This window comes from Barbus barbus (genome assembly GCF_936440315.1).
Source record: "Barbus barbus genome assembly, chromosome: 20".
Classification (NCBI taxonomy): domain Eukaryota; kingdom Metazoa; phylum Chordata; class Actinopteri; order Cypriniformes; family Cyprinidae; genus Barbus; species Barbus barbus.
This window is the reverse complement of record NC_136748.1, coordinates 11168410-11181270: the sequence shown is the minus strand read 5'-3', so window position 1 is coordinate 11181270 and position 12861 is coordinate 11168410. Positions and strand designations below refer to the sequence as shown.

General features: G+C 37.1%; 1 protein-coding gene across 1 annotated transcript in view; it reads left to right on the top strand.

Annotated features, from left to right (window-relative positions):
• The window catches only part of LOC306886477 (metastasis-associated protein MTA1-like), a 51643-nt gene that overhangs the window by 26297 nt on the left and 12485 nt on the right, over positions 1-12861 (top strand). The window contains exons 4-8 of the mRNA XM_079443595.1: positions 7879-8005; positions 9792-9855; positions 10333-10450; positions 11866-11968; positions 12232-12331. Coding sequence (XP_079299721.1) covers positions 7879-8005; positions 9792-9855; positions 10333-10450; positions 11866-11968; positions 12232-12331 — 512 coding nt within the window. The remainder of the gene's footprint in view (positions 1-7878; positions 8006-9791; positions 9856-10332; positions 10451-11865; positions 11969-12231; positions 12332-12861) is intronic.

Sequence of the window (12861 nt, the reverse complement as noted above, 5' to 3'; positions counted from 1 at the left end):
GAGTTCTGTTTGTTGAGTAAATGTGTTCAGCATTAACTAATTGGCTCTGGCCCATGTATTTTTATTGAATCGTATCGAATCGTGTCACATTGTATCAAATCGTATCGAGACAGCTCTGTATCGAGGTATGTATCGAATCGTGACCTGTGTATCGTATCGCCAGGTTCTCCAAGGTATACAGCCCTACATCTGTACGGGGCTGAACTTGTGGAAGAAATTTTACATTTAAAAGAAACTTTACATTTTTGCTTTCTAAGTTGCAGTAACAGTTTTGTTTTTGTTTTGACAACTTTTAAAATTTGGCAGTGAATTTCTACTTCCCACGTGCTTTTATAGGACTGTATAGTGAGAGTAAATGTTGACATTAGATATTATTTATGAGTTTTTAGTAAAGGGAAAGACATTTTAGAGTTCTAAGCTGTTATATTTAACAGCTTGTGGTTAGGTTGTGGGTGGCTCCATGAGAGTATACACTACACTGACCATATGAGCAAAGACTGTGCTAATGCCAGAGACAACTCATTTTTTACTTGTTCATTAAATTTACATGCTAAATAAGTTTGACCATGTGCTATGCTAACTGTTCATTTCAATTCAAATAGATACGATTAATTGCTTCCAGAGCCACAGCTCAATTATGTTATACATTAGTAACAACCTTTTTGGATAATCTACTTGATTTGTGTTTATCCTACAAATTAAGTTTCTCTAACTCAATATAGTTTTTTGGTTGAACATAATTTAACTAGAGGTTGTCATAACTTAAAAAGATTGATCTAAACTGTTGCATAATTTTTTGTTGTTGACTCAAAATATTTGTTTTTAGAGAGTAGTTTCACTTATTTTTGTGTGGTTCTGCGCCCCCAGCAGCGATAATACATTTGAAACGCTTTCGAACAGAATTTCTTCCATCTCATCTTTCATCAGATTCACTTCAGACTGCGACTTCACATCTCTTGTTAAAATTTCTTTTGCTATGGTGGTAGATTGAGTAGTGCTGCAGTGCCACTGCTGAATAGTGGTGCAGAAAACAGTCATATGGCGCTTTTCCACTGCGTGGTACGACTCGGCTCGGTTCAGAACGGCACAGCTCAGTTCGGCTCGGTTTGTGTTTCCACTGCAGTTTAGTACCGCTTTAGAGTGGGCGGGATTATTCTCGTGTCATTGCCGCCTCTACTGCCGTGACTCCTGAAAAACTTTTTAATTCTGCGTCGCTCCATCATGCTCTCGCTGGATCCGCTCCTCGGCTATCAACGAGAGGACAGTCTGTACTTCCTCAACAGACAACGAAACAGCCATTTTTCATCCTTCGCTGGCTGCGCTGATTTAAATCTAGCGGGTCTGTTGTGTCTGGTGCCGTGCGTTCAATGACGCAGGCAGTGATGATTTTCTCCGGCCAATCAGTGATCAGCAGAGTTTACACGTCACGTTTGGTAACGGTACGGCTCGCTTGGAACCTCGGCCGAGGTGGTACTAAAAAAAGTACCAGGTACTGTTCCCAGTGGAAAACCCGCCAAAAGTGAGCTGTACTGAACCGTGCGGTGCCGTACTATGCAGTGGAAAAGCGCCAATAGTGTTTTAGTACAGCGTTCTGTCTACATTAGTGCAAGAAACCAAATGTTGAAGAACAATTAACAGAATCCAAAGTCCAGAAAATCCAGTATTTATTTTGTAAATGAAGCAGAACGGGATTTCTAGATCCCCAACCCTACCTCAGTTTTAATTGTGCTTATTTTTTCCCCGCCCACACGGTTTGTGCTATGGACATGAATCGTTTGGTTTGTTCACTCTTAAAAATAAAGGTGCTTCACGATGCCATAGAAGAACCTTTTTTTTGTCTAAATGGTTCTATAAAGAACCTTTAACATCTATGTGGCGAAAGAAGGATCTTCAGATTCTAAAAAGGTAAGCAAGAGATGATTCTTTAAATAACCTTTGACTGAATGTTTCTTTGTGGAACCAAAAATGGTTCTTCTGTGGCGTTGCTGTGTAGAAGCTTTTAAGCACCTTTAATTTTAAGAGTGTTGAAGAGAAATGTGCTATTACTTTTTGGATATACAACAAAAAAAATGTATCTGGCACATGATAAAACCATTAAAACATCTCAGATTTACTGAGAGTCATATCTAGAGACCAGAATATCATAGACATATGAGGGTGGACTCTTTCAACTTGGACCAGAAAGCAACAGTCAAGAACCACCCACAACACCCTAGTTTTGCATGGACAAGCATTACTATTTTGTACTAGGGCTGGGCGATATGAGCAAAAATTCATATCTCTGTATTTTTTGGCTGATTTGCGGTATACAGTATATATCTCGCTATTTATACGCTTTTGTATTTGGATTAAACAAAACAAAAATAAAGTGAATGTAACCATAGGCATATATTTTAAAAGTTTTAAAAAGGGTTAAAATCACATTACATTCTAACATTGCAATCTAAAAACCAAAATAATGCTTTTAAAGCAGAAGTTATATTTACTAAACTAAAAATGAAAATAAAGCACAGACTAATTGAGTAAAAAGGCTGTTTTGATTACCCCATTAGTCACTTTGCAGTTAGTGCTATCATTCAAATACACTTACTTGTAGGTTTAAAATTCTACATACGTCACATTAATTGTTTATTAACTACAAATACTTAAGCAAAATATTTTAGTCATAATTATTGCGCTCCTATTACATTGTGCGCAGTGTCGGCTCCAGGATTTTTTTTGTTGGGGGTGCTAAGGGGGGGCTTAACAGTTAAGAGGGGGTGCTAAAAAACTAATTAAATTGAACGTAATGAACGCCTAAACTTTATATACAGCTGCTTCGAAAAAAGACATATTTTACTTTTTTTTCTGTGGTATTAAACTTCTTATATGCCACTGTTATTAGTGATATAACTTCAAATTTTACACAAGAGCAATATTAAGGGAATAATTTAAGACCGTTATATACCGTTATCAGCACATGTTAAAGTAGATTCGTAGACACCCGACGGCCAAGTAGCATGTCCGTTCTGCGCTTTTTCTATGCGCACTGGTTCGCCAGCTGGACAGCCAATCAGAATAATCAGATGGCCCGACTGACCGACGAGCTCCGACGCCAATTCAACATGTAGAATCGGCCGAGGACCAACTTCAGCCGACGGCACGGAACACACTGAGAAAACTTAGTTGGCCGACGAACATAAACTGCCCGATAACTGACCGTCGGCTTGGTGTACCGGGCTTAATATCAATTATTTTATAGGCCACATATTAGGCACTTTTTTTTTTTTTAGGTTTTTAAATGTTCATTTTTCAATGTTAATGAAAGTGACACCGAGAGTTAAAAAACAGGAAAATCTTTTGGAAATCCTTGTGGGGGCTGTGCTGGGGCTAAGCAAGTTTCTGATGGGGCTATAGCCCCGTCAATCCCTGCCCTAGCGCCCGTTATAAATGAAGTCTGTGAAGTTTAGCGGAGAATCTCAAAGCAGAAGGCTCAGGCACTTCTGACACCAACATGGAAATATTTCCATGGCTTTCTAACATTTACAGATGGCGAATATACCTGTGAAATGTAAGTTATGCATTAAGGAAAACAGCACATCTCAAACACATTAAACAGCACGAGTAGCATCTCTGTCAGCGGCACACGCAGCCTTTCTGTCAAAGCCGTCTTAAACTGAAACTAATCTATAGGCTTCTATATCTTACGAGTTTAAGCCCTTCATATAAAGTTTGTCACATGTTTAGAACAAATTTTATTATGCACTTTCTCCACAGCAGTTCAGTCTGTGTCCTCCGCTATATTTTCAGATGCGCTCGTTTTAAACTGTATATCGATATAAACGGTATTGCCTCATATCGTATCGCTTATAAAGAATATATCGATATATCGTACAAACTCGATGTACCGCCCAGCCCTATTTTGTACAGAAGATGTGTAAATCTGGTTTTTAGTGCTTGAACCCAACAAAGTTTCACGATCAACAGACGAATGCAGACATTCAGTTACCGTTAACTGAACCAAACGTCTTTTAAAAATATAGGTGTTGCGAGTAAAAATGGTTCTGGATTCTCTTCCCGACCTCCTCTTCTTTTCTTCCCCTCCACCTGGTAAGGCGATTCATTCATCAATAATTGATAATTGTTTAAGACAGGTGAAATGGTGAGGTAATTTGTTGAGCAGGCTGCTCGTAGCCACAGGGCTGTTCCTCTCTCGCTTGTTCTCTATTTTTCGCGTCATCTTATCCCATTCACTCTCTTTGTTTCAGGCTCCATCTCTACCCATCTCAGCAGGGGTTGTCAATACTCCACGAACAGCTGTAATAGAACGGTTACTGATGTGCAGCGCTTGTAAAGTGACCACTGTAGTTTCAGATTTCTTCAGCTTGTGACCGGTAGAAAGCAATGGCATACATGTGTGCTGAATGTAGTAGCGGGTAAGGAAGAGGAGGGAATACTTATTGATTTCACACAAATGTCTTTTCTTTTTTTTTTTTCATTTGAAAATCCCTTGATTCTTTTTGTTCTTCTGCCTTTCCTTCCATCTCCATGTTTCTCCATCTGTCTCTCTCTCTCTTTCGCTAATGAAACTCCAAATGAATTGGAGCACGCTCGCTGGTTTCTCTCCCTCCCGACTCTCTCCCACTTATCATTCTCCGCCGCACTCTGCTTCCATACAGCACATATATGTGGGGTTTGTCAAGAGAGACGACGTCTTTCTCTGTACATCCCCAGTAATCTTTTTAAGAGAAGGGTGATAATGTTTGCGTAAACCCAATTAAGAAAAGTCTGTTTCATCTTGCTCTCTTTTGGTTGTTTGCAGTCATTTTGACGTTTGCACAGTGTTTGATTGGTCTCTGTTTAAAGATGCGGTTTTAGGTTGGATGAATGGCTATCACAAACTTATCCGTACCTCACTTTGAACTTTTCAGTGCTGTGAAGATGGTGTGATTTCCTGATTAGGGTCTTTGTAGTGCTTGTGGAAATTATGTAGTTTTAACCCTGTGAAGCCAGATATATGAAGTAATCAGAATATATTTATTTATTTTAGATATATATTTATATTTCATTTTTAAAAATATATTTTATCTTTTATTTTTAACCTTTTATACAAAAAACCCAAAAAAACTGAATAATTGCGTACATGGTTTTGTTTAGTATCATATTAAATTCATAAGGCTTTTGTGGCCCATATAGTACGATAGAGTATGATGTACAGTATATGACAAAAGGCATGTATTGAGTTGTGTACAACAGGATTTTCAGCGAAGGTTTAATCATGTTGTTAATTTAGAGAGCTTTGCATATCAAATCTGATACATTAGGCTCTATAGAGTTAAATGCCCCAAGGTTTCACTTGTTTGTTGTAAGTTGCATTGAATAGAAAAGGATAGGTAGGTACATGTATATTAATCAAAAGAAGACACCATACTGAATTTGAATTAAGCGATCAAAATGATGCTGTGAGGGATAGATTTGCAGACTTTACAAAGGCATGCGCTGTATTAAAGGAACACTCCATTTTTTTTTGGAAATAGGCTCATTTTTCAACTCCTCAAGAGTTAAACAGTTGAGTTACCGTTTTTTTTTAATCCATTCAGCCGATCTCCCGGTCTGGCGGTAGAGTTTCGATATTTTTCCTATTTAAAACTTGACTCTTCTGTAGTTACATTGTGTACTAAGACTGACTGAAAATGAAAAGTTGCGATTTTCTAGGCTGATATGGCTAGAAACTATACTAATAATCAAGGAACTTTGCTGCCGTACCGTGGGTGCAGCAGGCGCAATGATCGGCCTAGAAAATCGCAACTTTTCATTTTTCGTCAGTCTTTGTACACGATGTAACTACCGAAGAGTCAAGTTTTAAATAGGAAAAATATCTAAACTCTTTGGTCATTTTTGAGCGAGATGCTAATGGTCTAATCCGATTCAATGATCTATGCTAAGCTAAGCTAAAAGTGCTACCGCCAGACTCGGAGATCGGCTGAATGGATTCCAATATGGTAAAACTCAACTGTTTAACTCTTGGGGACTTGGAAAATGAGCCTATTTCCAAAAAAAGTGGAGTGTTCCTTTAAGGACTGAGATCATTGGTTCTCAACTCAGGGGGTCAGGATCCACTAGGGGGGCCATATTTCATATGTTATTCACTGCTTAATTGTTTTCTTTTCTTTTGAAGAACCAGGGACTTTTTTTTTTAGACCTCAAAGTCATGTAAATTAATAAATATTAGGCATTTCGATTGACATTTTTAATTGTTATGCCAAGCTTGGGTAAATCTGTATCAATTAAAGTCCTGAAAATTCATTGATTTAAAAACCATGAAATCATAAAGAACTTTCAGCTCTTGCAAAGTCAGGCCTTCAAATTAGAGTCAACAAATTTGCGAACCACTGTCCTGGATCAAAACTCTCAAAAACTCCATATAACACTTAGATTTTTTTTCTTTTCTTTTTGGTCCATTACTAAGTGGATTTTAGTGTGTTGCCAGCTTGCTATGCATTTATATCTGCCATTTAATGTGATCAAGTGAGATCTGATTGTGATCCAAGAAAGCACCATTACAGATGTAAATGGCCTAAGATATCTTGATCCCCAGATATGACTGATATGGTTCCTCTTTCAATGTAGTTTACATAGGTTTTTCTCCTCAACAAGCCTTGTGGTGTGGGGTTTCATTCATGACTGTGACAAACAGTGCACCGAAGTGCAATACTTTTAAGTTCTAATCTATGACCTTGAGTATGATCAATAGTAATTGTAAAGGCATTGTTGTGTTTAAAATTGTAAGACGCAGGGCAAAGAAATGAGGAAAAAAGATCTCAAAGCACGTTTTTTTTTTAAATGGGAAAACTTAACTTGAGCACCACATTTTTAGAACACAAAAGACACAAGTGCAGTGGTCAAAAATGTAATTTTTGCATAATATCAATAAAAGTGAAATGCAAAAAAATATTTCTGTGTGAATGCTCCCTTAGCATTACTATTAGCTTGTCTAATAGTGATCGACTGACACTGGTTTTTCAAATTTCATTTGAAATTTTATTTTGAATGTTCTGATTGTTTATATACCATATTGCATTACATTATGGCATATGATATGAAGTCTTTAAACTGCTGTATGCTATTTTTTTTGGACTACTAAAAGGTGAAAATAAAAGTTCACATACTTGTTTCTCTGAAAAACAATCCTAGCAGCCAGTTATTCTACTTTAAAATGTGTGTTCGGTGTTGGAATGCCTGTTTTTGTTTGTGGACTGTGTGATTCTACCCACTGCCATTGTACCCAATAGTATTTCGACACCCTGGGTTGCCAGTTGGTGAAAAACACAGCGATCACAGATTCTACCTGACCTAAAGAACCTTGGCATCCATCTATAAAGCTCTGTGACCAGAAGCATATTAAAACGTGGCTAAAACAAATCACCGTCGTCTTCCGTTGTCAATTGTGCTCATTCCTGTTGCGTGTTCTCAATCTGGCAACCCATGTGCGGAAGTGTGAGGAAAAAGCTTTCTTCAGTGTTGTGGATTTGAATCACAGTTCCCACAATACCACTAGCTCTCAATATTACATACGGCACCTTTAAATTGTATGAAGGGTAAATAATTTTAAGTAAATATTGTGAGTTCATTTTGAAATATCTAAAACCGATAATGTTCCAATAGGTGGAACACAAGGGAATCAAGATAACTGTGGCTTCGATGCCATTTATAATTTTCATGTTATGGCCAATGACCAATATCAAAAATGCCTACTGTTTTAATACTGAAAATCATTTTTTGTTGCAAATATAACTGTCAAAATCAGCCAATCAGCATACAGCATCACATCTGTAGTAATATTAATAAGGGTGGACCAATGAAGGTTGTTAATGTTTATCTTTTCCCTTTGACTTTTAGGAGAAATAGAAGAGGAGATGGAGAACCCCGAAATGGTGGATCTCCCAGAGAAACAGAAGCATCAGCTGAGACACAGAGAGCTCTTCCTCTCCAGACAGCTGGAGTCTCTGCCCGCGACACACATCAGGTAACCTACAAAAAGCTTGGTCGATATTGTGCTGTGTTCTCTCTAGCAGCCGATTGGCCTCGCTCTCATTAGCGTCTGCGTGAGTCACACATCTCACACACATACCGGCTCCCTTCAGTCTTTTCATGTTCTGGCCTAATGGAATCCCCAGCACAGGAGAGTATTAACCTCTCGTTCATTCACGCAGCTCTCCATCTCGATTTTGCTCAAGTCATCTCTACATGTGAATAGAACCATTTAATGAGGATCATGCCCACTTTTATTTTGGAAGTTGCAATGAAATCGATGTTCTCAGGAAAGCGGCCATTCAGCATAGGCTGCCCTTTTAAATCCCCACATCCGCTCGTGTCCTACTTACAAACCTGAGGTGCTGGCCAGGTCACGTCTGATGCATGTATATATTCTTTTGAGTTTGTGGAGAAAGTCGAACTCAAGGGTGGAGTGAGCTTGACCTTTCTGGATGAACATGTTCTTCACTGTTGTTTGGTGATGGACGGTGGACGGCCAGCATCGACTCTCTCAGGGGTTGAAGCAAATTCATCAAGTGATTAGAATTTTCCTTCTGTTTTACTCATTTGCAGTGACCCAAAAAGATGGACAAGGATTATGTTTGGAAACCTCTTTATTTAAAAATAGAGCTAATAGTCCTTAAATGTTATTAAAATGTAACTGGCATTAAACACAACAACAGAGTTAATAAGTTCAAATTCAGGATTTACTCAAATCTCATGTTAGGGCTTTGGGTACACCGCCAAAAAACATTACTTATTCAGCATTTTTGTTTTGTTTTTGAGGAAAATACTTAATTATACTTAAAACAAGATACACTGAAAAAAATATCAGACAATATTAAGTCTGGTTGTAAGAAAAATAAACTTTAATTCAAAAGGAAAAACGAGTTTAATTTATAAACTTAACTAAATTTTCAAGATAAGACTTAACAGCTACTGTCATTTTTACTGATGTAAATTGATCTTGTTTTAAGGATATTTAGAAATATTGAAACATATTTTTGCAGTGTAGCATTTTTAAAGCTGTTTTTTTTGGCCATTTTGCCACAATTTATATTGATATACTGGAAAGAGGCCAGGATGTACAATTTTCATATACGCCAGCTTTAATGTCCTGTGTAACTTTGTTGGTTTGATGTTTTCTAGCTCTGGGATCTGTCAGGAGTACTAATTCATGCAAACTTAATCAAATAAAATACTAAATGATTGACTTCTAAGAAATTCTAAGCATCGGTTCGTATGTCTTAATATCTTGGGGACCAGGTTTGTTTATTTTTTATTTATACTTTTTTATACAAACTTTATACCTTTGAGAGGTGTACTTTCAAAAAAGAAGACACTATTGTTTTGATTGAAGACAAAACCTTGTCTATGATATTTCACCGTTATTTAAAACAAATTATAAAAAAATAAAATAAATAATTAAATGCAGTTGGCAACAGTTAGACACGCTCCTGTGAATGAATATACCGGTTTATCTACAACCAGCTTGGAAGAATGGTCTGTTTCTGATACTTTTGGTTTCTAATATTGAATAAGAGTCCATGGAACAAGTTTTAAAATTCTAAATTGTGTGATACGTTTTTAAATATAACGAAATAACAAATGTCTGACTACGTAGGATTACTTTACTATAATACGGTCATTTCTGAACCACAGCCAAACAGCAAAATTCTGTCCAGCAGTACTGTGATTAAACTATGTGAAGCAATTCAGATCTATTTAATGGCATATGTGATTCGGTCCACCACTAAAACTGTTATGTTGTGTTTTAGGGGGAAATGCTGCGTTACACTTCTGAATGAGACGGAAGCCCTCAAGTCCTATTTAGACAGAGAGGTGAGTGTCACCGCATGCCGAGACGTTTCTACGCAAGTGCAAATGCTTTTGTTTGCATGAATTTGCTTTTCACTCTCTGCATCTCCGTTCACAGAAATGTTTATCTGACGTGTGTGTGAGTGTGTGCGTGTGTGTGTGTATGAGAGCTAGTTTGAGTCCCGATCCAAATGAATAATTCAGTGTGTTGACCCAGTATGTTCCTCCTCATATTTAGTAATGAGGAGACTGGAGACTACCAAGATTCAAGCCGGTCCTCTAATATCTCAAACACTGGCCTTCACCGGTTCATTTGTCTGTGTTTATATTAAAGCCCAGGAACATACTTTATGATTAAGCTTGGTCACCGTATTACAAGCATGCTGTGCTTGGTGTACGTTCTTGTCTTTGATGCAACGATGCACAAAATTAAGCTTAGCATTTGAGTACTTTAATGCAGTATGTTTTTGGCCTGAATTAAGGTGTCTCTTGGTTTTGCAGGATGCCTTTTTCTATTCTCTGGTATACGACCCTCAGCAGAAGACTCTGCTGGCTGATAAGGGAGAGATCAGAGTGGGAAATAAGTACCAGGCTGACATCACTGACCTCCTGAAAGAGGGTAAGACGTCTCTTCGCCTTATTGAGTTAAACATGATCAAAGCTCTGAGCTCTTCAGATGAGACCATTAACACACCACATATTTTTTAATATTTTCTCATCTTTTATTTCTCTTCATCACTTCATCATATTAACGTTAAACAAAAATATCAAGCAGCTCAAGTGTTTTCAACATTGAAAATAATACACAATGTTTCTCGAGTAGTAGCAAATCATCATATTAGAATGATTTCTGAATGATCATGTGACACTGAAGACTGAAGAAATGGATGCTGAAAATTCAGCTTTGCCATCACAGGAATAAATGGTTTTGAAATATATTTTAAAATATTTTTTTTATTACAATATTACTTTGTTTTAATCAAATTGTTGAGCATAAGAGATTTCTTTAATAATAAAAAAAGCTTGATTATCCAATACATTTGATTAGTTATGTATATTTTATAAGAAACATTACTGGAATTTTTAATACAGACTAGTGTACTAGTGTTTTTTTAAGGATTTGTTTTAAATGATAAACTTTATTTCATGGGACACAGACATTTTATTTTTTATTTTTTAAAATGTACTGGTTGCTGATTACTGTTCAGTTACATTGAGTAGGAACCAGAGCTTTCAACTTTACAAATTATTCAGACCATTGAGAAACAAAGCTTGCTTTTCCCAAAAGCATCATAAAAATAATAGAAACCATTGCCACCCATTGCTTTCTAGAAAACACAGCTCAGATCGGTTTAATTAGTTTGCAAATCATTTAGAGCAGTTTGTGTGAACAGAATCAACGGATTCACTGAAAAGATCCAACACAAAGAAAAATCACCCCAATCAATTACAAATAGATGAATATTGTTTCTTATGTTGAGCATAAAAAGATATTTTGCTGGAATGCTGATAATCAAACGGTTGATGGTCCCCATTGACTTAATAGGATTTCTTTCCTACTATGGAAGTCGATTGGGGACCAACAAATGTTTGGTTCTTCAAAATTCTTTTGTGTTTAACATAAGAAAGAAGCTTATACAGGTTTGGAACGACATGAGGGTGAGAAAATGATGACACAATTTCCATTTTTGGTTGAACTGTTCCTTTAATGATGGACAAAATCAAGTCCCGCCCTAGATTTTTTTCTCATTCAAGAGGCTGCTTCACTCAGATATAGTACTGTATGTCACAATAGAGGAAAAAAGAATATTGCAATTTAATGCCCAATGGGAATCATCTCAAAATGCTAGATAGAACCCAATTAAACATCCCGGTCATTATATTGGTCGCCCAGTAATGCTGCTTACACTAATTGTAAGAACTAAATTAAGTTTGCATTAGATGAAAGATGGCTTCAGCAAGAAAGTGAAACAAGAGTCTCATTCTAAAGCAGTGTCCTGTAGTGAATGTGATCTGTGGGTGTTGGTTTGTCAGGAGAGGATGATGGTCGGGAGCTGGAAAAACTGGAGGAGAAGGTGTGGGATCCAAGCCACCCCCTCACCGAGAAACAGATCGACCAGTTCCTCGTCGTGGCTCGGTAAGATTCTGCAGCGTGAACAAATTGGCTGTTTTTTTTCTTGAACAGAACATTGAGTTTTAAAGACGATAAACAACAACAAACCTCAGCTGTGAAATTCTGAAGATGCCTCCCAAATATCTTTTTTTTTTTTTTTTTTTTTTAACCACTCTATACCCTGTTATTTCAAACTGCATATTTTGCTCGCTCTCACTCACTCACTCATTCTCTTTCACATTTTTTCCCTCGCTTTCTCAAACTTCCCCAACCCCCCTCCCCTGCAGATCTGTGGGTACGTTTGCGCGGGCTCTAGACTGCAGCAGTTCAGTTCGGCAGCCCAGTCTGCACATGAGCGCTGCGGCAGCCTCCAGAGACATCACACTGGTACGGCACATCTCACATTCTCACACTCTCGCACACGCCACACGCTGCTGGAAGAATTCACACTTTAGTTAAGCTCAGCAGGTTCATAGTAATTAATGGCAGATATTTACAGAAAAAAAACCAACTCAAACCTTTTTGGATCATTTGTTCAATTCTGACTGGTTATAAATGCTAATGTTACAGTATTTTATATATATATATATATATATATATATATACATATATACATATATATGTATATGTGTATGTGTATGTAGCCAGATAATATGAATTATTATATTATATTAATCCTGTCATAAAAGAGGCATAGTAAATTACAGTCTAGCTAATACAATACATAATACCGAACGTCCCAGTGATGCTTTTTCATCATGATATTATTTTAATCTTTTTTTTTTTTTTTTTTGTATGCTCCTCTATTCAAATCTCATCTTGTTACCTTTGTTGTTGCATGTTATTTAGCTTTTGCCTGATAACCTTGTCTGAAAGAGAATATAGGCTGCAAATTTTAACAGAAGCAATTACTATCA